The 27,791-nt window shown below is 38.5% G+C and overlaps 1 protein-coding gene across 1 annotated transcript in view; it reads left to right on the forward strand.

The window, feature by feature from the left end:
* The window catches only part of CNTNAP2 (contactin associated protein 2), a 1,161,641-nt gene that overhangs the window by 953,545 nt on the left and 180,305 nt on the right, over positions 1 to 27,791 (forward strand). Inside the window, exon 14 of the mRNA XM_074575643.1 lies at positions 6,092 to 6,248. Coding sequence (XP_074431744.1) covers positions 6,092 to 6,248 — 157 coding nt within the window. The remainder of the gene's footprint in view (positions 1 to 6,091; positions 6,249 to 27,791) is intronic.

Genomic DNA, 27,791 nt, shown 5'->3' on the forward strand with positions numbered 1-27,791 from the left:
CAATGTTCATAAAAATGATTTGACCTGAGCGGAATAGATGCTGCTGATGGTGTAAGGAGAAAAGATGGCAATACGAAGCAAGGTGAAAGCCGTGAAGCGCACAGCCATATTAGCATGCTGAACTTTTCAAACAGTGACAAAATTATTCTTTCAGGGCCTGTTCCTTCAGTGCAATATCAGATAGAATTCCTGCACAGGCTTTAATGAACCATGACCTAAGATCAAGTTACCCTTGTGTGAGGCTAAAGGTACTGTATGTTATAGTGTAGCTTAATGCAAAATGCGTGTGTAAAGAATATATTACATTCAAAACTAGAAGAATTATACCTGCCTTTCCACTTGTGCAGACTGACTTTTTCGAATTTTTGTCTTTAATTTCATCATCGTACATTATCCCTGGTGAACAGCTTTCATTTCTACCTATGATTAATTTAGGCTTCCAAAGTTGTAGTACATTGTTGAAAGGTATCTTTGGGCCTCTTCTGCCAATAACAAGAACCGGGAAATTAATTCAACCTGTTCTGTTTTAATCTGTTCCATTAACAAAGAAGGGAACAAAAGAATCTTTTCTGAAAATGGTAACAATTATACACATAGTGTGATTGTTGTTGACATTGCCCAGTATTTATTAGGGAATCTGTAATATTAATGGGTAACCGGAATGGTTCCATTTAAAATAAATAATTTAAAAAAAACATAATTCAAAGCTGTCCAGTCCAGTAAATTAACACCTAATTGCTTGCAGGGGATCAGCTACATGCAGTCATTAAAGTTAGGCAGGGTCCCTGATGAGCAGTTTTCACTAGTCTTGTTTTTCAGAGGTTCTGAGCCATTGGCTTCAGTTTGAAAGTGTTCCTAGCCTTTCTTTATAAACCATTCCTTTTGATTTTAAGGACCAGATAGAGGTCAGGAAAATTTCCTGACAGGCAGAAACAGGACAATCCTTATCCAGAGCAAGTTGTAGCTTGCTTTGATTCTCCATAAGAAGCTACAGATGCAGACAGAATATACAGTCCAGAAAGGAATTAGGCCAATTCATGGGCAGTGGACATTAACAGGAAAAGGCAGAAATATACCCTCTAGCATCCTTAATGCAGTGAACTGATGCTGAGGGAGTGCAAAAATAATCAGCCACAAGTAAATGCCAAACTCAGATCTTTACTGTAAATACTGACTCCTATCGCCCCTGTCAGGCACAGAGCTCCAGGCGAGAAGGGCCATGTTCGTAGCAGTGCTGCCAATATTAATTTCTGTTGCTATTAATTTCTGTTGCTATTCTTCCCAATATAAAGAGAACCGGCAGAGAACCGAGGGAAGAGCCTTGGGTAGTCACCGCTGTTACTCCTTTGTTTCCAGAAGTTGGAAAAGATGCATAGGAGTAATTGCTAGAGTGGAGAACAGCCTCCTCCCTTTCAGCAGAAGCAACACACTTCCAGTCTTCCTTCAGTAGCCGTGGAGTCAGCCAGGCTTTGCAGAGCCTTGTTGCAAAAAGTACTGTCTTTTAATGAGGGAAGAATGAAGAAACCGGAGGAAAATTTGCTATGGGGAGGAGACGGTGAATGAAAGAGAAGCATTTAGCTGTATTGTGAGTGGAGCCTACTGAATGCAAAGTGCCGTGGAGCATCTGTCCACTTCATTCAGTTGCCTAATCTGAGTTCTCTCTGGCTTGCGGCTCCAGTTACTGGTACTGAACAGATTTGAAACAGCCACCCTGAAATGTTGAAAGTAACGCCATTTTTATTAATCAGTTGCATTTAGAAATAATCAAACCAAACGGTAGTATATAAAGCGTGCTTCCAAAAGTTATACATTTTGGGATTGCTTGGCTACATTAGAAATAAATATATTATTGACTGTTAAGAGTTCTGTTCATACTACATTAACTTTTGTTTGGTTTGTTTTTATATTAAATGAAGTGTTTCACACAATGATACTTTTATGAGATGAAAAAGGAATCGCTTTTTTATGACACTGTAAGATCCATGAGAATACAAAGAAGTTTCCTTAGTCCTTTACATTTTTCTGAATGTTCCGTGATAGAAAACACTGATCACCAGATTCTTTACATACTTTGATTTAATAACTGCAAATCTGGGCTAACATTGTACATGGATTTAAATAAGAACTTATATTTTGCATTAATATTAATCAAAGTCCAACACTTGCAAAGCCAATGCAACCACTGTTAACTATATTGCATGTTAATGTTAAAGGCTTTTTTGTGTGTGAGAGAGAGAGATATGAATCACTAAAAATATGGTTTGAACCTGATGTTCTGGCCATACTTCTATATCCGCATGTCACATTAAAGTAAGATCAGCCATTTTGCCCTTAGAAGACTGTTCTCACACTGCAACTATTTACTGTGTCTGTAAAGTTAATGAACTTCCTAAAAGCTGGATAGCTTCGCCCATTTTCGTGGTATCCACATCTTAGTCTGATACCATCATTACATTTCTGCTAAGTGACTAAGTAATAAGCACATGACAGCTTGCAAGTGGCTTCTCCTAGAGAAGGGAAGTGGAAAGGAGATCTGGTCATAACTTAGTACACATAAACTTAAACCCTTTTTACAGCAGCGATTGAAGGAGAGCTGTTTTGTGCCCAAAGAGCGGTTCTGCTTCAAGACTTGATTCTAACCAAAATCTCAAGGCAGGCAGAGGATCTCTCCTGCTTCTTCTTCTCATGATGCTATTTGTCCACAAAAGCCTGGGGGAAAAAAACAGTCAGTCAATGACAACAACAAAAAAGCTATCCCATGACTCAAAATTTGTTCCTGTGGTAAGAAAAGATAACTTCAAAACCAGAAGAAATACCCTCTGGTATTACTTGTCACTAAAATACAATCGAAAATTATATATAACTTTTTTCCTCTACTGTATTTTGTCCTTAAACTGAATTTATATGCTTTTAATCCCATAAAACCGCTAGTATTGATATTTTAGCAGAATAATCATGTATGATAAAATTGTCTGATGCTTAGAATTCGTTCCATTAATGATCATTCTTCATGTTGGGGTGCATTATTACTACTACTTGGATCAGCCCTTTCCAAAAGCTTCCAAAGCAGAAAAAACAAGCAAAGGGCTCTGAAGCAGAAGGAGTCACGTCCTCAAAAGGAGACTGTAGAGCTATAAAACAAGGTGAAATTTTAAAGGGGAAGAGTGATCCTATATCTAAATATTTTTTAACCTGCATGATACATCCTTCTGCCTTCGAGCCTTTCTTTTCTATTGTTCTTTTAATCTCTTCAGTGTGGGATTTTACTGTTTGTTATGCCCAGTCATAGTGGTGCCTGCAATATATCTGCATAGCATTCCTGATTCGGAGCTTATGAACTCTAGACAAACTGTTGCTCTTCTTTTTCTTGGCTGACATGAAGCAGGATGGCCACCGAGGGCTGTTCTCATTGGGCTGGCACAGAGCGATGGGACACAACACTGTCTCCCCACCTTTTTTTTTTTTGGTTAACCATAGAGTATCAAGGAGATCCAGAGCCTCTTGTATGGACCACTGTGGTGCAGGGTGCCCTGGTGTGAGGCTTATCCTATTCTGGTGCATGAGGTTATGTCCTGATGGAAAGTCTGCCCCGCTGCATGGTAGCCACCTAATGAGAGCCGTCATACTAAGAACCCCTCTATTGCAAGCCCCAGCACAATATTCTGGGCAATTACAGGCTGTTGGTGGCATCCAGAAGGGCAGTGCTGGAATTACTGGTTGTGGGGATGGATAGCAGAATATATGCTGAAACCCTCTGTGTGAACCCCTCTAAAATCGTATGTTCCCTCCTTGACCTTTCTGGAAATTTAATCACGCACGTTAGTATCTTCCCAAATTCATTTGTATTCCTAAGCCTGCAGGTAGGTCCCTCCTTCAGAATGAAGAAGCATGCATCCAGATGGGGCCAGATCCCTAGCTAGTGTATATGCACACTGAGAACAAGAGATGTGAAACACGGCTCTGTCTACACTAGAAAATATTCTGGGTTTCAAACTGTATGCCATTTGTCATTCAAAAGAGTTAAAACATATGCCCTGTTTGTGTCTGTCACAGTGGTCCATGACACCCGTCACTATAGTCTGTAATTCTGCTATCACTTTCGTCTGCTTTAATCACTTCTACCTGTTTCTGAATTTTTAATCCTCTTTTTGAGAATTCTATGTAATTTCTTTTCTTCTGGTGCTTTAATTAGCGGTTTTGCTTCCTGGAGACGTGCTGACTGACCGAATCGTGCAATCCTTGACAGGAAGGGTGTAAACAAAGAGAATCTTGACTAACAGTCAAAACTACAGCATTTCCACTACAGTATAAAAACTAACCTCAAACATGAGAGAAAAAAAAAATACAATAGGAGCTTCAAATATCATTAATGCTGTAGTTGGATCTTGTGTCAATAAAAGTGATTCTGTCACTCACTGTGGAAAGATAACGTTTACCCATACATGCTTATTAAATAATCTTTTGGAAGCCAGGGCAACGTACTCTCGTATCTGATAGATTGTATTGCAGGTTGGGAATGCTGCTACAGCATTCACATGGCACACTCTTCTAACTCACAGCATTTAATTCCATGAGATTCAAGTCACAGAAGCTAAGATAACCGATTTAGAGTCTAGAATCAAGTCACGCTATTACCGTACCCTTTGCGTTAGCACTAGAGCTGAATGGTCGTCATATTGTGCAGCACAGTAACATCTAATAAAAACCTTCAGCTACCATGAATTTTTCACATTACTGTATTTTCAATAGTGTTATTTTATATGATGTTTAACAATTCAAAAGCATTGAACAAAGCCGGTGTTTTCGGAGGCCTTTTTGGGTTTTGGTGTTTTTTTAACGTGTGCATATTTGGTTGCGCTCTCCATCTCTGCAATTGAAGTCCTGCATGAATTAATTTCAACGTATGTCTGGGACAAGTATATTTATGGTCTAGATGATCAAAACTAATTGTGAAATGGCTGTTTTTAGGTTATGGATGTAGTTGTTTTGGAGATGTATGTGAGATGCACAAACAGGAAATTACGAAAAGTAGAATATCTATTATGTAGGATTTTACTTGTAAAATTTATTAATACGTACATTCCATGCAAGTAGCTTCATTTGCTTTAAAGAGAAAATACCAGCAGCAGATTAGACGAGCGAAAAACACATTTTAAAGAAACACGTTTATAGGCTGAGTTCAATCATGTTTTCTAAATGTGAAAAATCACTAAGATAAATACATTGAGATTGATTGAGTTATTCCCATGGGTTTGAAGTTAAGCTCATATTTAAGCACCTTGCTGAACTGGAGGAATAAAAAGGAACTTTTCAGTAAGGGTGTTTTTCAAATTAGGAATTAAAGTGTGGGGGGAATATTTATTTATGTACATATTAGAGGCTTATTTAGTCCAAAAGCAATAGAAATAAAATTAGAGCAGTATATGAAAATACCAAGTTACAGACCCAATGCCAAGAAATATGATTCTATCAAAGTTCAGATCACCTGTGTTCAAGTACTAAATAAAAAAAAATACACATTTTTTAAAAATGGTTAGGATGCTTTTGGAGTTTGATATCTCTTTATGCTTTGCTTTGGACCAGCTGGAAAGAGCATGATGAACATGTTTATTTTCCAGAGAAGACAGATTAATTTCCAATTAAAAGCTGTTATTAAAAAAAAAAAAAAGGGAGAAAATGAATGCATCTTTCTGTGCAACATTTGTGGTCAAATATTGAATAATCCATCTGATAGCTTACTATATGAATTTGAAATTAATTGAAAATAATTATGGAACCTGCCCACGTATTTTCATTATATAAACTGAGAACAATTAAAAAGCTAAACAATGAGCATACAAGATAAAAAATATTTAATTAATTACAATCATTATAAATTGCGTGAATACGGAAAAGAGAATGTGTTTTGTTTACCTGGCAATGTCCTTTGAATAGCTCAATAACAATGAATGCATTCATTTGCCAGAAATGTGGGATGGCTGTCCACTTGTGTGTTGTGAACATCTGCATATTGAATATCTGAACCCATTTAATGCATTGGGGAGCTCTACCTCTTTGATGCATCATAACCTTGCATTTTTTTTCCTTGCAGAAGGGAATCCATATACCTGGTGGGTTGGAAAAGCCAATGAGAAGCACTACTATTGGGGCGGATCAGGACCTGGCATTCAAAAATGTGCCTGCGGCATCGAACGCAACTGTACCGATCCCAAGTACTACTGCAACTGTGATGCTGATTATAAGCAATGGTGAGTGGTTTACAAGAAGGTAGGGTGAGGATGACCAGAATCTCTTAACTTCTACAATACTGACATTATTTTGAAAGCTAAAATTGCAAATTTGAGTCCAATAGGAAAGGCCAGCATTTTGGCTGCCCATGCCACTTTGTCTCCATCATATTCAGTTATATTACAATGCAGTGTTTACACTTTATCTCTGCACTTCATTTTTTTCCCAGAATTTCTCCTTTTTGGAGTACTATTGCTGCATTTGCCTGTAGAATGTGAGAGAGATAAGTTGAAGTCACTCATCTTGTGACTCCAACCCTCAGAAAACATGTTAAGAACTAGACTTAAAGAGTATTATGGAATGAGGCTCTGTATTTCAGAGGAGGCTATTGCACTTTGCATAAGAAAATTAAATATTCATTGGCCTGTTGGTTGAGAATACAAACCTATAGCCTGTTTGGGATGAAGCAGTGAGAATTTGTTCTGGTTTCGTCTCTAATAAATAGTTATTGATTCATCCCAGGTGGAACAATTTTAACAGAGGGACTGAGGAAGTCTTACCCCAGAGTATTTGACAGCCTGGTAACAGGGGCAGTCTGCTGTGAGGTAACTGATGTAGGTTTAAATCCCTTCAGGCAGAAAAGAGAACTAAACCTGCATCTCTGATATTCCCCATAAACACTCTAACAATAAACCTACTGCGTAAAGCTCATCATCATTTTGTCTGAGACCCTCTCTGTGCTCTTCGAACACTTCGTTTGTAAGCTTTAACCGTTTGTGTCTCTTTTATCACGACAGGCAGCATGATATTTTACATAGTATGCAATGTTCAGTGACCAACTGAACCATACTTTAATGAACACTTTTTGCATTTAAGGCAGCCTGTAATTGAATCAATACTGGCTCATAAACCATTTTGTGTTAATTGAGAAATTCATACGGCTATTAATGAATGCCGAGCTACAGAACTCTAATGGTATGTCAGGGATTTAAAAAAAACAAACCAAAGAGTAGGGAGAATCACAGAACAGGAGAGTCACAGAATACTTGATGTTGGAAGGGACCTCAGAGTTCATTGAGTCCAAACTCCCTGCTCAAGCAGGGCCACCTAGAGGCAGTTGCCCAGGACCATGTCTAGACAGCTTTTGAATATCTCCATGGATGGAGATTCTGCAGCTTCCCTGGGCAACGTGTGCCAGTGCTCAGTCACCCTCATAGTAAAGAAGTGTTTCCTGATTCTCAGAGAGAACGTCCTGTGTTTCAGTTTGTGCTCGTTGCCTCTTGTCATGGTACTGGGCACCACTGAAAAGAGCCTGGTCTGTCCTCTTAGCACCCTGCCTTCAGGTATTTATATACATTAATGAGATTCCCCCTGGACCCTTCTCTTCTCCAGGCTGCACAGTCCCAGCTCTCTCAGCTTCTCTTCACAGGAGAGGTGCTCCAATCCCTTAATCATCCTAGTGTCTCTTCACTGGACTCTCGCCAGTAATTCCATCTTTTTTCTGTACTGGGGAGCCCAGAACTGGACCCAGTACTCCAGGTGTGGCCTTACCAGCGCAGAGTATAGGGGAAGGATTGCTTCCCTCAACCTGCTGGCAATACTTTGTCTAATGCAGCCCAGGATACCAGCAGCCTTCTTGGCCGCAAGGGCCCATTGCTGGCTCGTGTTCAACTTGGTCTCCACCAGGATCCCCAGGGCCTTTTTCTGCCACGTTGCTTCCCAGCTGGGTGGCAGCCAGTGCGTACTGGTGCCTGGGCTTGTTTTTCCCCATGTGCAAGACTTCACACTTTTCCCTGTTAAACTTCATGATATGACTGTGAGCCCATTTCTGCAGCTTGTCAAGGTCCCTCCAGATGGCAGCACGACTCGCTGGTGTATTGGCCACTTCTCCCAGTTTGGTGTCATCTGCAAGAATGAAGTATGAAAAATACAATATTAAGTATTAAAATAAATCTTCCAGGCCCTGCAAAAATGATAGATTAGGGTGTGGGAAATCAAACATTGCCACAGACGTTGCCACCCTAAGCTTTGACATAGGATAGTGTGCTGTTAGCTATGATATGGGGCGAACTATTGAACACCACAGAGATAGAGAAGTCAATATTAGAGGCAGAGAAATCAGACATGGTGCAAAACTTCGGAGGTAGAATTATATAGACAGTGAAGAATATAAAGTCAAAGGGCTCTGACTCAAATGTAGGCACTAGACCAGTGTGGCAGGAGGGAGGTAGGTTTGGTTCTTTGGCAAAATGGTAACCATAAAAGGAAGATATTGTAATATAATTAAGATAATGGCAGAATTAGGAGCACTTACAGTTTTCATTGCTTGAGGCATTGGATGTGTATCCATGAATAATAGTCTCTGTACCATATGTTGACTGTTTTCTTTTACACTGAGGGAAATGCATGGGGGAAATAGCGTTGACTTTTGATCTCTTCTTGTGGCTTCTCTGAGAGTCACAGATGATAATTTAATAAGCAGAATTCACTCTGTAATCTTTCTCTGTAACCTCCATGCCTCCTATACGCACTAAGATTATATGGAATCTACTAATAAATAGAGTAATAAAATTATTAGATCTTTTAAAATCTAAAATAAGATCACTATCATAATAGATACACAACTGTTTACTCAGAACTTCAAACAAGAAGACATTTACACAGTATTTCTCTGGATATGTATCAGGCTTTTTTTGGGGAAAACTACTGTATATTACAGACAGTTTATGAAAAATACAACTGGATATTACATTTTAATCCGTGGTGTATGTAAATCACAAGAAGAAATGAAAGGCTCATTATAGTCTTTAAGGACATTTTATTCAAGATTAATTTTTTCAGTTTAGTTTTGGCAGAATCTGTCCAATTCCAAAGTCATACCTTTTGGGGTTTGGAATTATTTTGAGGAGTCCTAGTTAGGAATTTTCTCTAAATGAGAAATGATGATCAATACCTAAAAAGCAGGTGAGGAGACCTCACTGACTTCAGTTATCAGGCGCAGAATGTTAACCAGGACCTTCAGCATGTTCGGGCTCAACTCTGGTGACAGCAAAACAGCTCCTGGTTTGGACCACAGTATCTGCAACAGCACTTTTGGAGAACTGCCCTGAGTGGGTAGATTGAGCCAGTGGTAGCAGTGGGAACCTGGAAAGGGCAGAGGCCATTGAGAGGCTCAGAGAGTCACCTGGTGCAGTGAAAGCATGCATCCATCACATCCATTCAAACCTTGCTTTTGCATATATAACTTTACATACCGCAACTATTGCATGAAGTATTGTATATCTTCTCATCCTCAGGGGTAAAAAGGTATTATCTTTGCAATATTGGGAACATTATTTTGGTACAGAGAGGAGTAGTATGTAAGGATCCGCAAAGCAAGGGCTGACTGAGATAACTCCAGAACTAAAATCCGGGCATCATGACATAGACACTGGTAAGCCCTTGTAACAGTTACATGGGTATTCCAGCACAGTGTGGAAATTACTATTAGTATAGGGATCTTTGCAGCTTATGATGAGCAGACAGGTCTCAGCTCACAGACTGACAACATGGCTTGCCACAGCTGTCACCCTAGCTCATCAGCACAACTTATTTTAGAAGAACTTACAGTCCCCTAAAACAAGAAGGGCTGAGTAAATGCCACACTGGGGCTGAGAGTCCAGGTGGGACTTCTGCAGTATTTGTGTATCTTGTCTATAGCTGGGAGCACTGCATTTGATCGTGGTATGCCCACAATGATTTTCTACTTCTGCCCAGACAATGTGAAAAAAAGTTAGTATCTGTGGATTTTGGGTTGGGTTTTTTTTTGCGGGGGGGGGAGAGGAGGAGGGAGACACAGTGGGGAGAAGGCGGTAGCTACAGCAACTGTATTAAAAAAGGTAATGAAGTAAAATGGGAACAGAAGTCTGCTAAGTGGAAATTGTGGGAATGAAAGGCAAAGAAGAAGAGAGATTCAGCATAGAGATTCAAATTTTGAAGTGCAGAGCACTGTTTTTAAAGGAGGTTGGGGAGCCACTGAAGTCAGGCTGAATCAGAATGATGTAGTGTAAGTAGAATATTGTCCACAATTTTTATTGTAGAAGTTAGAAATTGTGTTAGAAATGAAGAAAGGAATTGCAGTTTGATGAATGATCTCGTAGCAAAGGCAAGAGAATGCTCCCCTGGAGAACTGGATTGTAACTCTGCCTCTGGAATCCCATTCCTGTGTGATGCTTGCCAGGTTTCATACGCCATTTCTTCACAGAGCAGTCATTAGTTTGATCCTAATTTTCTGGGTACCTAACTGGAAACCCAGAAGTCCAGTTTGTGGAAATACCGAACATTCACAGGTGCAACTGTAATAAGTGATCGCTCTCTCTGAATGTATCTAATGCTGTCCTCCAAAACAAACAAACAAACAAAAAAAATAAAAACGCCTGTAGGCATCTCAGATTGACCGCTAAGAATGTATGTGTGCTTGTAACCTTAACGTCTTTCAGCCTTAACATCCAATCTGTAGAATGGAGATGATGCCAGATACTCACCTCACGGAGGTATTGCAAAGATAGGCAGATTTATGAAGCCATCATCTACTGTAGTAATCAGCACTATAGAAAATCCAATGAGAAAATGCAGTCTTTATAGAAAGAATTGAAATACACATTAAATATAAAATGGGGTCCACATATTGAAGCATGAGAGTAAATTAGGACAGTGAGCAGTGTTGAATTAAATGAGTATTGTATGCCGCCTGTGTTGAATAATGTTGGAGCCCTCTGGAAAAAATGATAATCAGTGACCAGTCAAGGACTGTGTCATGGTACTAGATACAGGGAACAAATTAAAGCTCTTTAAGCAGCCTGAAAAATTTGTTTTTCCTAAATTTTGTGTTTGATTTTGGTTTTTTTACCAAGTATATGACTAATTTTGCATAAGTACAGAACCGGCTGTGTTAATTATGGACTCAGTTACAATGTAATTTTTCCCAGGGACTAGTTTACAGCAAAGGCTCGATATACCTTAAATCTGGATGCTTTTTCTATTCATACTTTTTAAAAGATCACTGAGCAACTTTAAATCTTGTCTGTCTGAATAAAATAGAAAAGAACATTTTCTAAGTTGTAGAGCTATTTAGCTCATACCTAATGTCTTGATTATCAGGCCCGCATGGTAGATAAGCCAAACAGTAGATACTGTCAGGGAATATGAGATATGGAATTCAAATTTGTGTGTATTTGCACATATCATCTGAAATAGAATCTGATTCTTAAGAGAAGCCTGTGTTGTTGCCGTAATGTAAATATTAAGTAATCATTTTTGTCATGATAAAGAAACAAAAACACATGTGGGAAGAGCTTCACCCAGAGCAATCCTACCAAAATGAGCCTCAGTCCCAAATTCTCCATGGTTTGCGTCCAAAATGAAATTCATTCAGAGGGCTACTGCTAAACAAAATCTTCTTCAAATTAGGAATTTTGGTAAAATGTAAGGCTTTTTTTATTAAAAAAAAAATTATGTATGTAGTTCCTTTCAAAATGGCTAGCTTTGTAGAGATAGACGAACTGTACCAATTAAGTAGCAAATGTAAAGATTGGTAGACATCAAGGCTTAAGTATAGCAGGTACTGATTCCCATTGAAATCACTGATATTTCACTTCCTGACTCCCTTCAGCACTTGTGAAAATCCATCTGCCCTTCCCTTCAGCCTTGTGCGCTCTCGGTAACAGCTGCTGATGCAGAGAGCGCTGACTAGGTACATGACACCGGCTTCTCCTGTCCTTCATCAGAAGCTGCTAACAGTGGCTTTGCATATTTTCTTACCATTACTCTCTCATCTAGGCAGCAACTGGAGTTTCCACAAGAGGTGTTATATGATATGACTCTGTGAAAAAAACCCAGAACAAACCTAAAAACCAACCTGAGAACTTATCATTGGCTCTACTTGATTACATGTTGATTAAATTTACTTACTATTTGTAGCATTATGTAGAGAAATCTTAAAGAAGTAAAAGGGATCAAATATGAATATACCTAAAAGAACTTGAAGGACTATAAAAGTTGCAGTGAGGAACATGCATGACTATAAACATCCTATACACACATATATATATATGAAAGATTTCCAATTTAACCTGACAGATTGACTGCATACAAAAATCAAGTATTATTTGTATAATGTAGACATATGTTTAAGCAGTACCTAGCGAAACAGACATTTTTGCTAAAATACACAGGCCTGTGCTTAACAACAAAACATACTGGTTTGACAGAAAAGAAAGGAGAAGAAAGGAAAAGAAAGGAAAAAAAAGAAAGGAAAAAAGAAAATAAAGGAAAGGAAAATAAAGGAAAGGAAAAGGGACGGGAAGGGAAGGGAAGGAAAAAGAAAACAGAAAAGAAGAAAAGAAAAGAAAAGAAAAGAAAAGAAAAGAAAAGAAAAGAAAAGAAAAGAAAAGAAAAGAAAAGAAAAGAAAAGAAAAGAAAAGAAAAGAAAAGAAAAGAAAAGAAAAGAAAAGAAAAGAAAAGAAAAGAAAAGAAGAAAAGAGAAAATTATCTAGTAAGATTCGTGATGTCCTGCTGATTTGTGTGGCATCCAATAAAGACAATGAACCTCAATTTCCTAGAAACTGAGGAAATTTTGTAGAAATAGGCCGCACCACTTTGAAAACCGTAATTCAACATTTTTGCAGAGCTTAAAGGCCATGTTTGAAATGACAGACCAGAAAACACAATTGGTAACCATGTTTTGTGTTGTAACTGTGTGCAGTAATTACACCTGCTCACTGTGTAAAAGTTGGAACAGCAAAACTTATTTTTTAGTTACGCCTAAGGAATAAACTAGTTTTGTGGGCGAAGCTTAGCTGACAACTTGCATTACTTCATAGGGTTGTTTTTCTTTTACTGTTACAAATCCAGACAGCCTTTTGTAGGGTTTTAGGGTTACGTTTCAGAGTTCCTCTGTACATTGACATTGGCACCTAGCGTTAAAATAATTCCAGTCAATCAAAATTTAGCACTATGACAGTATGTAATGGCACAGAATAAAAATCTGCATCAAGAGGAACACTGAAGACAGCAAGTCAAGCATTCAAACCTTAGAAAATGTTAGATGTAATACAGCTGGTAGAAGTTTTTTTCTGAATGATTGATAGATTTGAGCTGAAACTTTCAGCAACAGAAAAGCAGGTAGCCAGAAGCCAGGAAGTTCATTCCTACTAGTTATAGTTTGGCCATTAAAACTACTCTAGTAGGGAAGAGGGTCAAGCAACCGGGTATTAATAGGCTGCTGACTGTTCTGCATTTCTCAGCTGTGCTCATCAGCTGTAACTGGTGTGCAATATTGAAACAGAGTCTGCAAGCCAAAAAATGCGGAATCTTCCTGTTAAGTGAATTCTGTCCTCTTTTTTTATAACATGTTCTATATTTTCTTTTATAGAAACTATGTAGACCTTGTCTTTGTGCATGATGCTTTCGTCTTTTCTGCTTCTCCCACAAGAGAAGGCTGAATGCTTTTTTTACCGATAACAACAGATTAAGAGTTTGGGAGGTGGGATAAAGTGGAGAGATGAACTCCATCCAGCACTTGGCCATGCTACAGATACGCTAAGGGCTGTTTTTTTCCTCAGTGTTTGTACTATCATAAATACACACATAAGGCTAATGTGAGTAATGTAAAAGTTAATTTGAGGGCAGATGAAGGGCATAGCATCTCTTGCACAAAAAAATGTTCAGGCTACTGGTTTTAGTACTTTACCTTTGAAAGACGTTACCTGCTGCCCTGGAGTTATCCCTAATGTTTCTGTTGTATTGCTAATGCATAGCCCACAGCTGGCAGCTCTAGTCCAGGATCCGGGCAAACCCGGGATCACCTAGATTGCTCTTTCTCCTTTAGAGGTGTTCCATGCAAGTACTGACAACAGCCGTGTGTACGTAGCTCATGGGACCTGGCAGGTTTGCAACCTGAACTAATAGAGGTTGAGGGCATTAGGAGTTTGGGGATTCAATGAATCATGAAACTTGGAAACGTTACTCCTGTTTTCTCTCTTTTCCCTCCTGTATTATTCACCTTTGGGACAGGATTGGGGCCTTGTTTATAAAAAGCTGGTACCACTTGACATTTAGTAGTCAGCCCACTCATTGATCTTAAAGAAGGCGTTTCCTGTAATGCTTGTGGCTCACAGCAGTGACCAAACAGACGAGGAACCAAGTCTTAGCTCTCTCCAAAACTGAAAACACAAGAAAATGTGGGCATTGATGTGACATGAAATAATCGTTTGTCAGTCTCCTTTATCTTTGTTAAAATGGGGCCTTCTTACTTGGTGTTATATATTCAGTCCTGTGCGCTTATTTTGCAGTTACTATGATTTTTCATCTCACAAGCAATACAAAACTAGCATAGCTGAGGGTGAGGAAACAGGAATCTGTACTACTTCGTGCATCACGATCAGAGTCTGCAACCTGCTGAGGGTGAAGATGATTTCCCATTTGACTTCAGGTTCCTTCATCATTCAGTGCTAGCAGTAATGAATGAACTTCAAGGGGAGAGTGATGACAAGACGTTATCCTTGTTTATTAATTTGCTCTGTAAATCACTGTGAGACAACAAGTGGGCGTTCATCCTGCTGCCAACCTCTTTTCTGAGTGTTGCTATTCGGGTTTTCCTGTGTTCCAGCCAGTCACAGACAGCTGGTCTCATCCAGACCTTTTTAAGTTGCAGAATGATTCAATAGTGGTGCTGAAAAAGATCTCAGAATTAAGTGTCTGTAATTATTGCTTTCTGGGATATTCTTGGTATTTGCTAGAAACATCCCATCATTGTTGGAGCATTCTTAGGACTTTGTGAAAGGCTTTTGAATTAGCAGGCGAAAAGGTAGATATATGATTTTTTCTTCTACCGTACGGATGATGTAAAATATATTTCCCAGCATATTTGTATTCTTTTTGTTTTTAAACTTCATGTTTAATGCGTGAGTGACAAATCAAGTGACCAAGAAATGTCTGCTATGTCTATGTCTTGCCTGGAATCATACGGAAATTTTAGTCTGAATGAAAAGCTTATGGTCTTAACTTCAAAGTAAATGACCTTACTGTCGCAGCTTGTCAGGTAAGGGCAGAGTACTCTGAGCACTGTGCGCTGCAGAACTTTCGGCTGCCAATTATTTTCTCCTCCTTTCCTCCTCTGTGTGCTAACTTGAAGAGTAATGACTCTGCCCTCAGTGCAGTGCTATGAAGATGAAATCACCCCTCTGCTGACCAGCCCAATGTATTTCACTCAGTGCCTGACGCTGCTTAGCTCTTGAAGAGGGTGTTTTTCTTTTCTTAAATTGTAGGACTCCCTTGACTTCTTTTTCTCTGAATGAGTGCAATCTTACGTAGAAGACATGTGAAATCTGTGACAACCTGTGTTATTGGGTAGATGAAGACTGCAGTGCATGCTTGGCTGTTATTACTATTAGCAGTCATATTTTAGCTGAAACAATCACAAGGGAGTCCATCAAGCTGAAGGTATTAAGCCTCCAGTGTAAACAGAAGATATATCTGTTTTCATTATTCTTTGGTGTACCAGGATATATATGTATAAGGAGGAGAAGAGGAAGTAAGCATACACTTGGGGGGTGGGGTGGGGAGGGGCATTCCCAGGCCCCAGACTAGATGGGGGTATTTTCTTCAGAGCACTGATGAAAATATCATGTCAGTTCATCACTCAGGTAGTTGCAAAGCTTCAGCGTTTAGAGGAAGGATCATTCTTTGTCCTTTTCTCATTTTGCCCAGCAGATTCTTAGCACTGCAAAAGATCTGATAAAGAAGAAAAAAAAAAAGAAAAAACAAAAGAAAAAGAAAAACAACGCAAGAGTCACCTGCTGTTTGCATGGGAATTTTGTTATATGAATAGTGCATTATTTTACTTTAAAGAGGAAGGTTGCTTGCACTGTCTGTGATAAACACTCAAAGCAATCCAGTAACCTCTCATAAATTCTGCAAATTGAGAATAAAGGCTCTAATACAAAAGAAAAGGGAGAAACTGCTTTTACTATTTTTTTTTCTGTAGTTAGACTTGTAAGAGAAGTTTAAATTCTATAAATTGTTTTAATATCGTGGACAGGCATGGTTTTATTCTAGTTACCAGTCATGTCTACCTCCTGTTTTGGGCGTTTTGTGTGTTTGTTGCATAATCAGTGAATGCCCCAAGCTTTCCAAATTGCTACTTATCTGTAATTGATCATGACTAGACATTTTGTCCCAGCCCCAACCCCCCCCAAATTCTCTGGATATTTTTCTTTTCTCTGCCTTCTGTTCATGTGCAGAATACCATACTGACGAAAATTCGTAAATGTAGGAGATAGGATCCCTGGAGATCCCTCCAAGTTTATACGAGCTATCTGAGTATGCAATGGAGACTATGTAAATCAGGTCCAAGGTAATTTGTTGGATTTTTATCTTATGTTTTTTTCAGCATTCTTTAAATTGGCATTAAAATGCTACATGTATTCTTTCCGCTAAAAGCGTGTCTATGTGAGCAGGCTTGCTGATGGGATTCAGATGGTGCTTTTCTTCCATATTTTGCTGAAGAAGAAGAAACGTTTTACTGGGAAGAAGTTGTTCTATCTAAACCAGTATCTCAGGACAGCTAATAACGTGTATTCCTTTGCGTGATTACAAATAGTATGTTTTGCTCAGCCTTTGGTCAAGTGGAAGTTGTGTACAAGGTTATGTTAAAAGTAGATTGAGGGAAACAAAATCTTTCTTGAGTTATGAGTTGGGGTTGTTGCTTATGTTATACAGTTGCCTTCAGTGGAATACCCTAAGTATCTGATTATATGTATATATTTATTTATATAAATTGTTAAAGTAGAAACAAATGAAAATGAAGAAAAAGCCAATTTCCAAGCAAGCAGGCAAATATAAAGATAATAAGATAAAATCTGCTGACAGTGTTAGAAAATGTGATGAAGAAAAAATACAGCAAATATAAAAAACTATATCTCTATGATGCAAAAGTTGTCATTGGAAAAGCATAAATTAATTTGCAGTTATTATTTATATGAAACAGAAATCTTTAGAATACTATTCCTAAACATGTAATCTCATGTCTAAAAGCAGTTATTTGCTGGGTATGACATCAAATGTCATAATAACAATTAACAGTCAACAGTTTGAGTGTTGAGTTAAAACATTTTGCTAAAGAGTATGAATTTAAGTTTCTTATGTCAAATCTAAGATACTTATCCATTGTCCCTGAAAGAAAATTGTATCAGAAATGTTTATAGGATTTCATAAGACTCAGGAATCAAATCCAAGCTCCTAATTTGCACAGCACACTTACAAATAATGCTCTTAAAACCTACATTATCTCCTGCTGCCATTTTGTTCAGTAAAAAAACCCAGAACAATCAATTTTTAATCACTGACATTAAAAGCAGAGAAACTGTGAGTTCCTTGAAGGCCAATAAAATAGATAACATCAAATGATGTAAATCCCTTGAATCAAGATAGCAGATAGATGATGGCAAATTGAACAGAAAGCTCAGAAATATCAGTTATTAACTTACTAAATAGCACTTTATTAACTGCTCAATTAGCATATGTGGTGATTGTGAAGCAGAGCAGACCTAATGGATAAACAGGAAATACCATCATCTTCTCTTCTGAAAGCTGGAGAAGAGTAAAAATACGTTTGCAATTAGGATAAACATTGACTTGCTGAACTCTAAGGTAAAGAACTGAGGAGATCGTTGAGCAAACTGAGCTGGGCAGCAGAAGCTTAAGTTTATTAAATACTGTTGCTAAAGACAGATCAATTCAGAGACTCTTTGAGGGTGGTTAGGTTTTGCTCTATACTCATCTATACATATATATGCTCGTTGGATCACAGGGTAATTCAGTCTGGATGTGGCCTCCAGGGATCATCTGCTCTGACCTGCTGCTCGGGGCTGATGGAGTCAGACTGGGTGGCTGAGGGCTGTGTCCATTTGAGTCCTGAACACCTCCAAGGATGGAGATCCTAGCATGTCTCTGGAAAACCTGTGCCCGTGTTTGACAATTCTCACGATGAAATTTTTTTCCTTATATCTAATTGGAATTTCCAGTGTTTCAGCTTCAGTTGGTTACCTCTTTCTGTGTATATTTGTATGTATGCGTGCGTGTGTGTACCTATATCTGTATACACACAAGCTTGTTCTTGATATGTGGAGGTGATGTCAGGACAACAGGGACCCTTCCAAAGATAAGAACATTTGTTTAGAACCAGCTGTTGCTGACTAAATCGAGTATTTCTAACACCCTTTCGTAGAATCTTCCCTGTTGCCACAGAAGAGCACTGATTGATATAGCATTCACCGATACCAATCACTGATTGCTATATACATCTCTGATATAGAGGCGATGAAAAAACCTGAAGTATGTAAAGGCTTTGAGAGTTACTGCACACGCCTAATGCATGCCTCAAATTTTCATTTCCAATTCCATTTATAGGAAGTGGGTATGAAATAACTTTTTAACTCCAATATATCCACCAGGCTAGTCAAGCTGAATATTGAAGTGTCCAGAGAAGAAGTGTCCAGAGAATGGAGAATGCATTTCCCCACGATTGGGAACTTTACGGAGAGGCAGGCTCCAGGGCTGAAGATTTTGAAGGAGATTTTATTAGCACTGCTGCATGCTATTGCTATTACTTCTCTAGGAAAGGGATTGCCTCTAAAACTGCAAAGAATGAAAACTGACACTTCATCATAATTTTGTGTTTCTTATGGAACTGCATCAATTTTTTTAATCTATGATGTCGTATACATCTTCTCCATCAATCTGGACACTCTATGTAACTTTAGTTACAGATATTCCTGTCATCCTTACACATAAATATGCTCAATTTTTTTCTTGCCAAAAAGACCTCAGAGATCTGGTTTACAGTAAGGCCTGTCATCTTCACAAACTATGAATTGTTTTTCAGTAGGATCTTAGTTGGGGACTAGCACTTATTTTACATTTCCTAGGTATTTGTAAGGATAGTAGAATGAATACTGATTAGAAGCATTGCCTCCTGTCATTCAGAATTTCCTGGAAAACAAGGTGGCTAACCATATCTCAAGGATTCTCAACACAAAAAGATGTAAATAATGCATAATAGAACTCCCAGAATACATACTGACTTTTATTTTAATTGCAACTTCCTAGAAAGGACCTAATCTCAAGCAAGTTTCATGGAGGAACTAAATTGTCTAATCTTCTATTTTGTCAAATCTTCTTCAGTCAAGGAAGTGAACATAAAACAGAAATGAGGGAATAGAGTCAATTGCAAGTCTTGTCACAGCATAAATTGAATGATGAAAACTTGAGGCCGCCCCTCTAAACAAAATGGGAAAGCATTTTGAAATTGCATTAAACGTATGCTTTCTTTCTTTGTAGGAAACCAAAGCAAAACAAGAAAAATCTTATTTTAGTGACCTCAAGGGCAGTTTTTGAAAAGACTCAACCACTTGACCGTTTCCTGCTTACTCCTGTTGTTGATCTAGAATTAATATTATCCTATAATTCAAGAAATAGAAAACTGTTTTTATTTCTGGTAACATTATTTTTTTAGGGTTTTTTACAAGTTTCTTTAATGATTACTGAAGGTTCGGCTAAGCAGTTGTTCAACTGTTCCAGCATTCAGCAAATCTTAATCTTTTATACCTGCTCTTACTTAACTTTCTTAAGTAAGTTAACTTTCTTAATCTCCTAGTGATGTATTTCCGATAGTTATAGCACCTACCTTCTCATGATTCTTATATTATTTCAGTTTCCAATTCTGATGTATTTATTAATGGTTGCAAATCACTTATGACTGTCTACAAATTCTCGTAAGCTCAGTATAAATTATACTGATACAGCTGAAGAATATATCTGCAAACCTACAGGTTCTCCTGTGTTTATTGTCAGTGAGTCCTCTATAATCTTAAATTATTCTTGTTTATAAACATTTTTTTTTCCTGAAGACCTTAGAAAACAGTTTGAAGATCTTAGAAAACAATTAACTCATACCTTTCCATTTCTGAACTCCTCTTCCTTAAAGATACGTGAACACAGTTTCCTTACTGACTCTGTTTCTGTGTATTTTGTGCCCTTATGATCTTCCTTCAAACAGTGCAATACCTTGTTCAGAAGGAACTGGGGTAATTTCACTGGGTATTGTTGTTGCATGCACTTGGGCCACTTTTTGTCATTTGATAAAGAAAAAAACAAGAAGGGAACCTCACATACAATAGAACACTGTTAACATACCTACATAGGGCACAGGAGCATAGCACAAAGACATCAGAAGCTAGTATAGACCTGTTGATTGTTACAAGGCCAGCTTGAAAAGGGGGAAAAAATTTCTACTTTACACGGCCACTACTGAACTTCTGGAACTTTGCTGCCAGAGGAGGCTGTGCAAGCAGACATCATTAGTGGGTTCAAAAAAGGTTTTAACAGATTCTTGTAAAACAGGTCCATCGATGCATACTGTAAGCACTGTGCACCCCATAATGTTTTTAATGCAGTCGTGGTAGATGCTGAGGGAGTGACAGGTGAATGAGTGACAGAAGTGGCCACACTCACATGTTTGCCCTGAGTAGCATCTCTTATTGCCACTCTCCGCAACAGGGTGATGGAGCAGGTGGACTGTTGTTCTGATCCTGCGGGACATTTCTTTTATACCGAGGTTCTTCAGAAGGCTTTTGGCAAGGCTTATTTGCTCAGCCATGCTTCTCGACCATGAAGTCAGGCTGCTTTTCAGGGCTGAACTACAATCTTTGCACAGTGTTATGTGCACACAACAGCTGGGGTTAGCAGCAGCTTATTTGTGCCTGCATTGTGTTCCATCTCCCACGTGCTAAAACGTAGCAGTATCATTTTCTCCAAAAATACATTAAGGTAAACATGAGTGACGAAGAATTATTTATGCTAGCAGACACTGTTGAACACAAAAAATAGCATCCTGTGAATCAAATATTTACAAATATATTAAACCTGGAAACCAGAATTTCTAGCCATCAAGAATGAAGTTCTGGAACAGCTTTCAGATGAGAAAGAGTATTGGGGAAGAAGAGACACACTCTTCCTAATTTGGAGTGTTGGTGTGGTTTAACCTCAGTAGGCAGCAAAGCCCCACACAGCCACTTGTTCGCACCCCCTCGTGGGGACGGAGGAGAGAATTGAAAAAGTGCAAAAACTCATGGGTTGAGATAAAGACAGTTCAATAGACAAAGCAAAAGCTGCGCGCACAAGCAAAGCAAAGCAAGGAATTCATTCACTGCTTCCCATCGGCAGGCAGGGGTTTGGCCATCTCCAGGAAAGCAGGGTTCCATCACATGTAATGGGAAGCCAAACACCACAACTCCAAACACGCTCCCCCCCATCCTTCATCCTTCTTCCCTACATTGCTGAGTGTGATGTTGTGTGGTCTGGGATATCCTTTTGGTCAGTTGGAGTCAGTTGTCCTGGCTGTGTCCCTTCCCAGTGTGTTATGCACCCCCAGCCTACGTGTTGGTGGGGTGATGTGAGGATCGGAAAAGGCCTTGACACTGTGTAAGCGCTGCTCAGCAATAACTAAAACATCCCTGTGTTATTAGTACTGTTTTGGTCACAAGTCCAAAACATAGCACCATAGGAGCTAATGTGAAGAAAATTACCTCCCTTCCTAGATAAAACCAGTGCAGATGTGATCAGATCCTGCAGAAGATTAGGTGATGCAGCTGCCTGCAGTAGCAGAGAGCTCTCCTCAGCTCCTACACTGCCTGTGTAGTCTTTGCTTACAGGTAGAAGTGATAGACTTCTTGGTATCCCTATATCCATGAGGCAACTTTTAGCTCATAGACTTATTTTAAGGCAAGAAGCATCTGCACTAAACTACATTTAAGCCATCAGAAAATAAAAGATATATCAACATTTGGCGAATTAACATACTTATTCCAGTAAAATGCAGCACAGCATTGTCAGGGTTCTCAGTGTACCAGCTGCAAACACTCTGGGCCCTCGGCCTTTGGACCCAAAGAATTACATTTTAATTTCTGTCTTCACCCAAGGCCGATAAAAATGCTGCAGCCTGAAAGATCAGAGAGGCACAACCCAGTTGCTTCAGGAGCAGCTTCCCTGTAAGCTCTACCCAGGATTGCTTGGAGTCCTGAAAAGCACCATTCTTATGGATAAGGGGGAGGCGTTAGGACTTCTCACCCATTTCATCATCAGCCTCCTTTGGCCATGGCCACATCGTCACGAGTTGTTAGAAACCCATGGCCCAGAGCCCTTTCAGTCCATGCGGTCAGGGCTATGACAGTACACTGTGCAGTAAAAAGTCGTGGGGGCGTTCATCGAGTATTGTGCTAGGAAAAGACAGGCTCAGCTCAGAGGGAATTGCATTAGGAAATGAATGGTGGGTTCTGCTCAGTTTGCTTCAATCTTTTGTTGAGGAAAATGTGGTGATGTGTAATATAAGGAGAGTTGAGCTCAAAGGCTAACAAGAAGGATAGTGGAAATCCATCAGAGCAATAAAGTGGCACGATCTGGCTAATGAATAGGTCACTAAATCCTGTATAAGTGTGGTCAACAAAATGACGTTCTACAGCCAGTGCAGCAAAAAAGATTTTTCTAAACAAGGGCATCTGCATTTGGCCAATATTTAGGAACGATTATAGCATGCTATACCTTCCCTGTAGCTCAAGTCCTAACCTTGGTCAGTCAGTTGTCTGGCTACTAGAATCTGTAGCTAGAATCTCAGAACGCAGCTGCCTCTGGAGGTGACACAGTTGCACACGTTGCAGGAATACAATTTTATAAAACTTCAGTAAGTAGCTTGTTTAGTGTCCTTTCTCATTTTCTCCATTACTGTATGTAATACATGTATGTGGATGTACACACATGCAGACAAGAGGTAAAGGTCTCATAAAAACATGAAAAGGCCATAAAGAAATTAACCTATGGATAAAGTTGCATATCATTGCGAAAGAAGGTCATCTGTCTTTTTAGCAAAATCACTTAGAAAGACACTTAATTAAAATGGAATTAATTCTCAGAGACATATGTGCGTGTTTACAAGCAGAGGGATAGCGACAAGTTATCTGTGTTTTGCTTGTGCTTGATGGCAAAGTGTTTGCATAATGAAAAATGACATCTGTTAATTACCTCTATGCTGCACCATTGCTTTAAATGTGCTTCAATATCTTGGAGCTTTCAGTTTCAGATAATTATTTCTGATGAATGGGGGTACATTTGAAAGGTTTTGTAGTGGGATATTTAATTCTTCTTCTAACTAGAGCGTTTTCGTGATAATAGACCCCACTTTCCTTCCTCAGTAGATGTAGCAACATCGTGCATTATGTTTATAGCACAATTTGTAGATAATCCTGTAAGGTTTTTTGCTGGATTTTGGCTTATATTTTAGCAATGGCTGTTACAAATTTCTTCTTCCCTTTGGCTTTGGCATGGCTTGATGTTTGAAATAGCTGTTTGTTCCCCATCTCCTTACCATTTCGAGGGTAATTTAAGGAGTTTACCTTTCTTAGGTCAAACCAAACAAACAAAGGATGACAACAACATCAAAAAAACCACAAACCTAATGACTTCAATATATTGAGAGATATTTTTAAGCAGCTAGGAAAAAGCTGAATTTGTTTTGAGACCACTTTTACTAATCATTTTACAGTTAGAAACAACTTTTCTATTTATTAGGTAAGCAGACAGAAAAAAAAAAAAATATAGGATCACTGATTCCAACTCCTGACAGCAGTAGGTTAAGAAATCCTCATGCTGAGTAAGGAGCTACAGATGTACAAGCTGTATGGTACATAATAACGACTAAATAAAACTGGTCATCTGTTCTGCTGGGGTAAGTGCCCCTTTGGGAGAAGAGTCACTCTTGTGGGTTTGCCTTCTTCCACCCACCCACGGAAGAAAAATGGGAAGCAGTCTTCTGGGGCTGAGACTGGAGAGAAAATTAAGGTACAATGTGATAGTTACCTCTAAGGACTGAAGGGAAACTGAGATCTTCTGAGGAGAGACAATTAGCAGATCATGTGTAATACCATAAAAATATAGTATTTCAAGAGTGAGAATTAATTATAGATACAGAAAATAAGATGTTGTGGTTGTTACAATTAAAGGTTGAGGTCAGTCAGAATAGAAAGAGCATACTGAAAAATAGTCTCAAATACCTAAGTTTTCCTAAATATCAGTACAGATGTGGTTGGGGCCTTTACAGAAAGGAAATAAATAGCTGAATAATAACTTTTCTTGGAATTTTACTTTTAATAGTATGTGACATTATTCTTTCCTCATCTTTTGTCTCTTTATTGGCTACTTAGATAGTTTATTATTTAGAGCAAGTATGCTGGTATGCATATTTTCCACATGATGTCTAGCAAGTAACATAATTTTTCTGTGTCTTCCAAAATGTCACCTGTGATACGGAAGTAGGATAATTGTAAACTTTTACAGAGACCAGAATCCCACACACCGTAATACAACATTTTTTATGTAAGACAGCCTTATGCTTAGTAACAAACTGTATTTTACAGAAGCCCAAAAGTAAGGCTAAAAGGGCTCAGATATCATCTATATTAAGAATAAACAAGCCCAAATGAAAGAGTAGTTTGGCATAAAAAGACAAAGGAAAGGGTATGCAGGAAATACAAATTTGGAAGACAGAACCAACCTACTTATCATTTGTATGAAGGAGATTTTGTGAGGTTACCTAATCAAGCACTCTCTTCCGAGGTTTGATCAACCTAGATTTTTTTCCCAAAATATTTAGTGTCATAGCTGTACAAGCCACTGAAGGGGTGAGCTAAATCACAGCACCCTTATGTTCCCCACGGTGCCTTTGTGTGAAGCGTAGGTTGGCTTCAGTGTTTTATGAGGTACATGCATAGATGTGGTGCAAGGAAGTGCCAGTGAAAGTGTGGGAGCAAAGGTAAATATTTATACAATCAGGTTTTACTCAAATGTTCTAGGATCAGTAAGTCCCATACTTCATTAAGTTTTCTGGACCAAATTCAACACTAAGTTATGCGCTTTAGTACCTTATTGAACTCAACAGGCATATAAGGGCTGAAGTCAGCATTAACTATAGCCATCTGTTATTTTGTCATGCCATACTCAATTATTTTTATTTAGCTCTTTCAGTCATATGAAATAAAACTGTCAAAGTTGTCAAGAACTCCAAGAAATGAAGCCTCTAAGCTATTGCTCTGAGATTTTTAATATTTCTTCCAATACAGATCCTTGTGCCTTAAAAATCCTGCCAGAAGCACATTTGGTCTGATAGTTTGATAGGACATGATCCAAAGGCTTGTGGATAGTAGTGGAATAGAAAACTGCACAAAATTCATCATTTATCTGCATAGATCTTGCAATAGTACATTCAATAGTACAGATATTAAAAACGCACATTTCATTAGATAACTGCTCTTAGCGTGCACAAAGTAAAATGTTACCATTACTGTAGTTCATTCAGATGTACAAAAATGCATTCAGGTGTACAAAAATGTAACTAGAAATGCTTGGGGTTTTAAATTAGAGAATTTTTGAAACAGGTGGTAGTAATCAGTACAGTGCTTCTTGACTTTCTTCCCGTGGAGCTTTGGTAGCCTGCTATTTCATGGGAAGTTTCATCATGTGTGAATGGATCACGGAATGAATACAGATTTCTCTTTGTCGAAGTGATTAGGAAGAAAGGCATTTAACTTCCCGGGGCATGGTGAATAATTGAATGGATCGTTTAATTTATTGTCCTTCATTTGATTACAGCTGTTGAGAATAGCTTTCTCACGTTTCTGTCATAAAACAAATCATTTAAAAGTTTCTAAGGATGACTAGAACGCTTTATTGGCATTGTGAATTGTGGGTTATTTTTTAATATTTTCATTTATTAACTATTATTTTTCAGAAGATCTTTTGAATTTTGAAATATTTTGAGATAAAAAAATCATACTGTTTTGAAAATGCCAAATGGAATTTTTAACTAACTTAAAAAAAAAAAAATGTTTATTTGAGCAAGCTATTTACCTTTTCCATGACAATTTTTCTTGGAAAATTCCCGTAGCATCCCATTTCAGCCTTAGGTCCACAGGAGAACTTTCTTTTCTTTGCTTCAGCTGAATCTCAAGTAGTCTTGCCTCCATAATCACTGAAGGTGGAAGGGACGTCCCAATACAAGATTCAGCATTTCTCCCAAAGGAAATGCCACATACATTCCCTGTTCTACTTAGAAGATTTTGAAACTGAGGCGGAAAACTGATTAAATTGTTGACAGATGCAAAGATCTAGAGGTGCTGGAGATCAGTTACAGCATGGTAGGATTCCTAGATTCCATTCTTAAAATATCTTGGTTATAGAAATAAGAAAAATAGAAATAAGAAAAATTAACAGTCAAGTCAGAGGAGTTGCTGAACCCCAAAAGAAGAGGAGCCCCAAATTTCTTGGTTTTTTTTCTGGGAAGGAACACTGATGAAATGAAGCACATAAGAGGAGCTGCTTTGCTTGAAGGAGAGCGCCATTTTGTCTCCTCCATTCTGTTGGAAGGAGAATATGAGCAAATCCTCAGCAAAGGCAGATTTTCCCCTGAAATGGATCCATACTGTTCAAAAGAAAGCAGAACACAGTTTGCTATCTCCATTATTCACCTTTTCCTGTGGGTATTCAGTTTCTCACAAACTTTCTTTCCATTTAAGTGGAAAGTCAGGAGTTCAAACTTCTCCTTCTTTTGCTGTTAGGAATATGAGAATAACATATTTTGTAGGACCTCAGCCCGTCCAGTGCCAGTGTGGAAGAAAACTTGAATTATGACTCCATCAGTTTATGTGATCCCATAGAGTAATGAGAAATTTTCCATCATACCCCTTGGCAGCCAAATCAAGGGTGAGTCCTTAGGTCCAACTTAGCGTCTAAGGGTATCTGAGGATACAAGACGTGTGGGAAAGTGACACAAGATCTATAAGAATCCCTGAGAACAGCAAATTCAAGTGGAAATAAAAGGTTTCAGCCTAGACTATATTGTTGGCAGTTTACAATTCATAAGAAGGGCAGAGCCATGGGAACAGTGTGGCTTTTGTGCTGCATAGTATGTACATAAAAAAGTTAACTAAATTTTATCAAAACCTTTCAAAAGTTAGCTAGTTCTGCTTTAATCCTAGCTTTTGTTTGCCCTGGGTTTAATCCATTAATTAGAACTTGCATATTTCCAAGTAACTTGCTTCCAGATTATTAAGGCTGCTGCCAGAATTGCATTGTTCATTAAATTCTCTGTAATATTAGCTCTTCTTAGCAATTCTAATATAAATAAAATTCTTGCCAGATATTTTTGGAACAGAAAAAACGCTAATACTTGGCACATCTGTACCCTTCGCAATGTTTTTTACAGACATTCATTTGCAGATACCAGACGGACTAAACTGCTTTATGCCTCTCTCAGATAGATTATGGAAATTCAGGGATTACAACAGAGGTGCTTGCATAGTAAAAAGCTGCGTCTTGTGAGAGGTGGACAATTGTATGCCTTTGAAATGGGAATGCTTGGGAGTATGTATTCTTCAAACCACTGCTAACTATTAAATAATATGTGTTTAGCACTGCAGTTT

The sequence above is a fragment of the Larus michahellis genome, chromosome 2 (assembly GCF_964199755.1).
Source record: "Larus michahellis chromosome 2, bLarMic1.1, whole genome shotgun sequence".
NCBI classification, from domain to species: Eukaryota; Metazoa; Chordata; class Aves; order Charadriiformes; family Laridae; genus Larus; species Larus michahellis.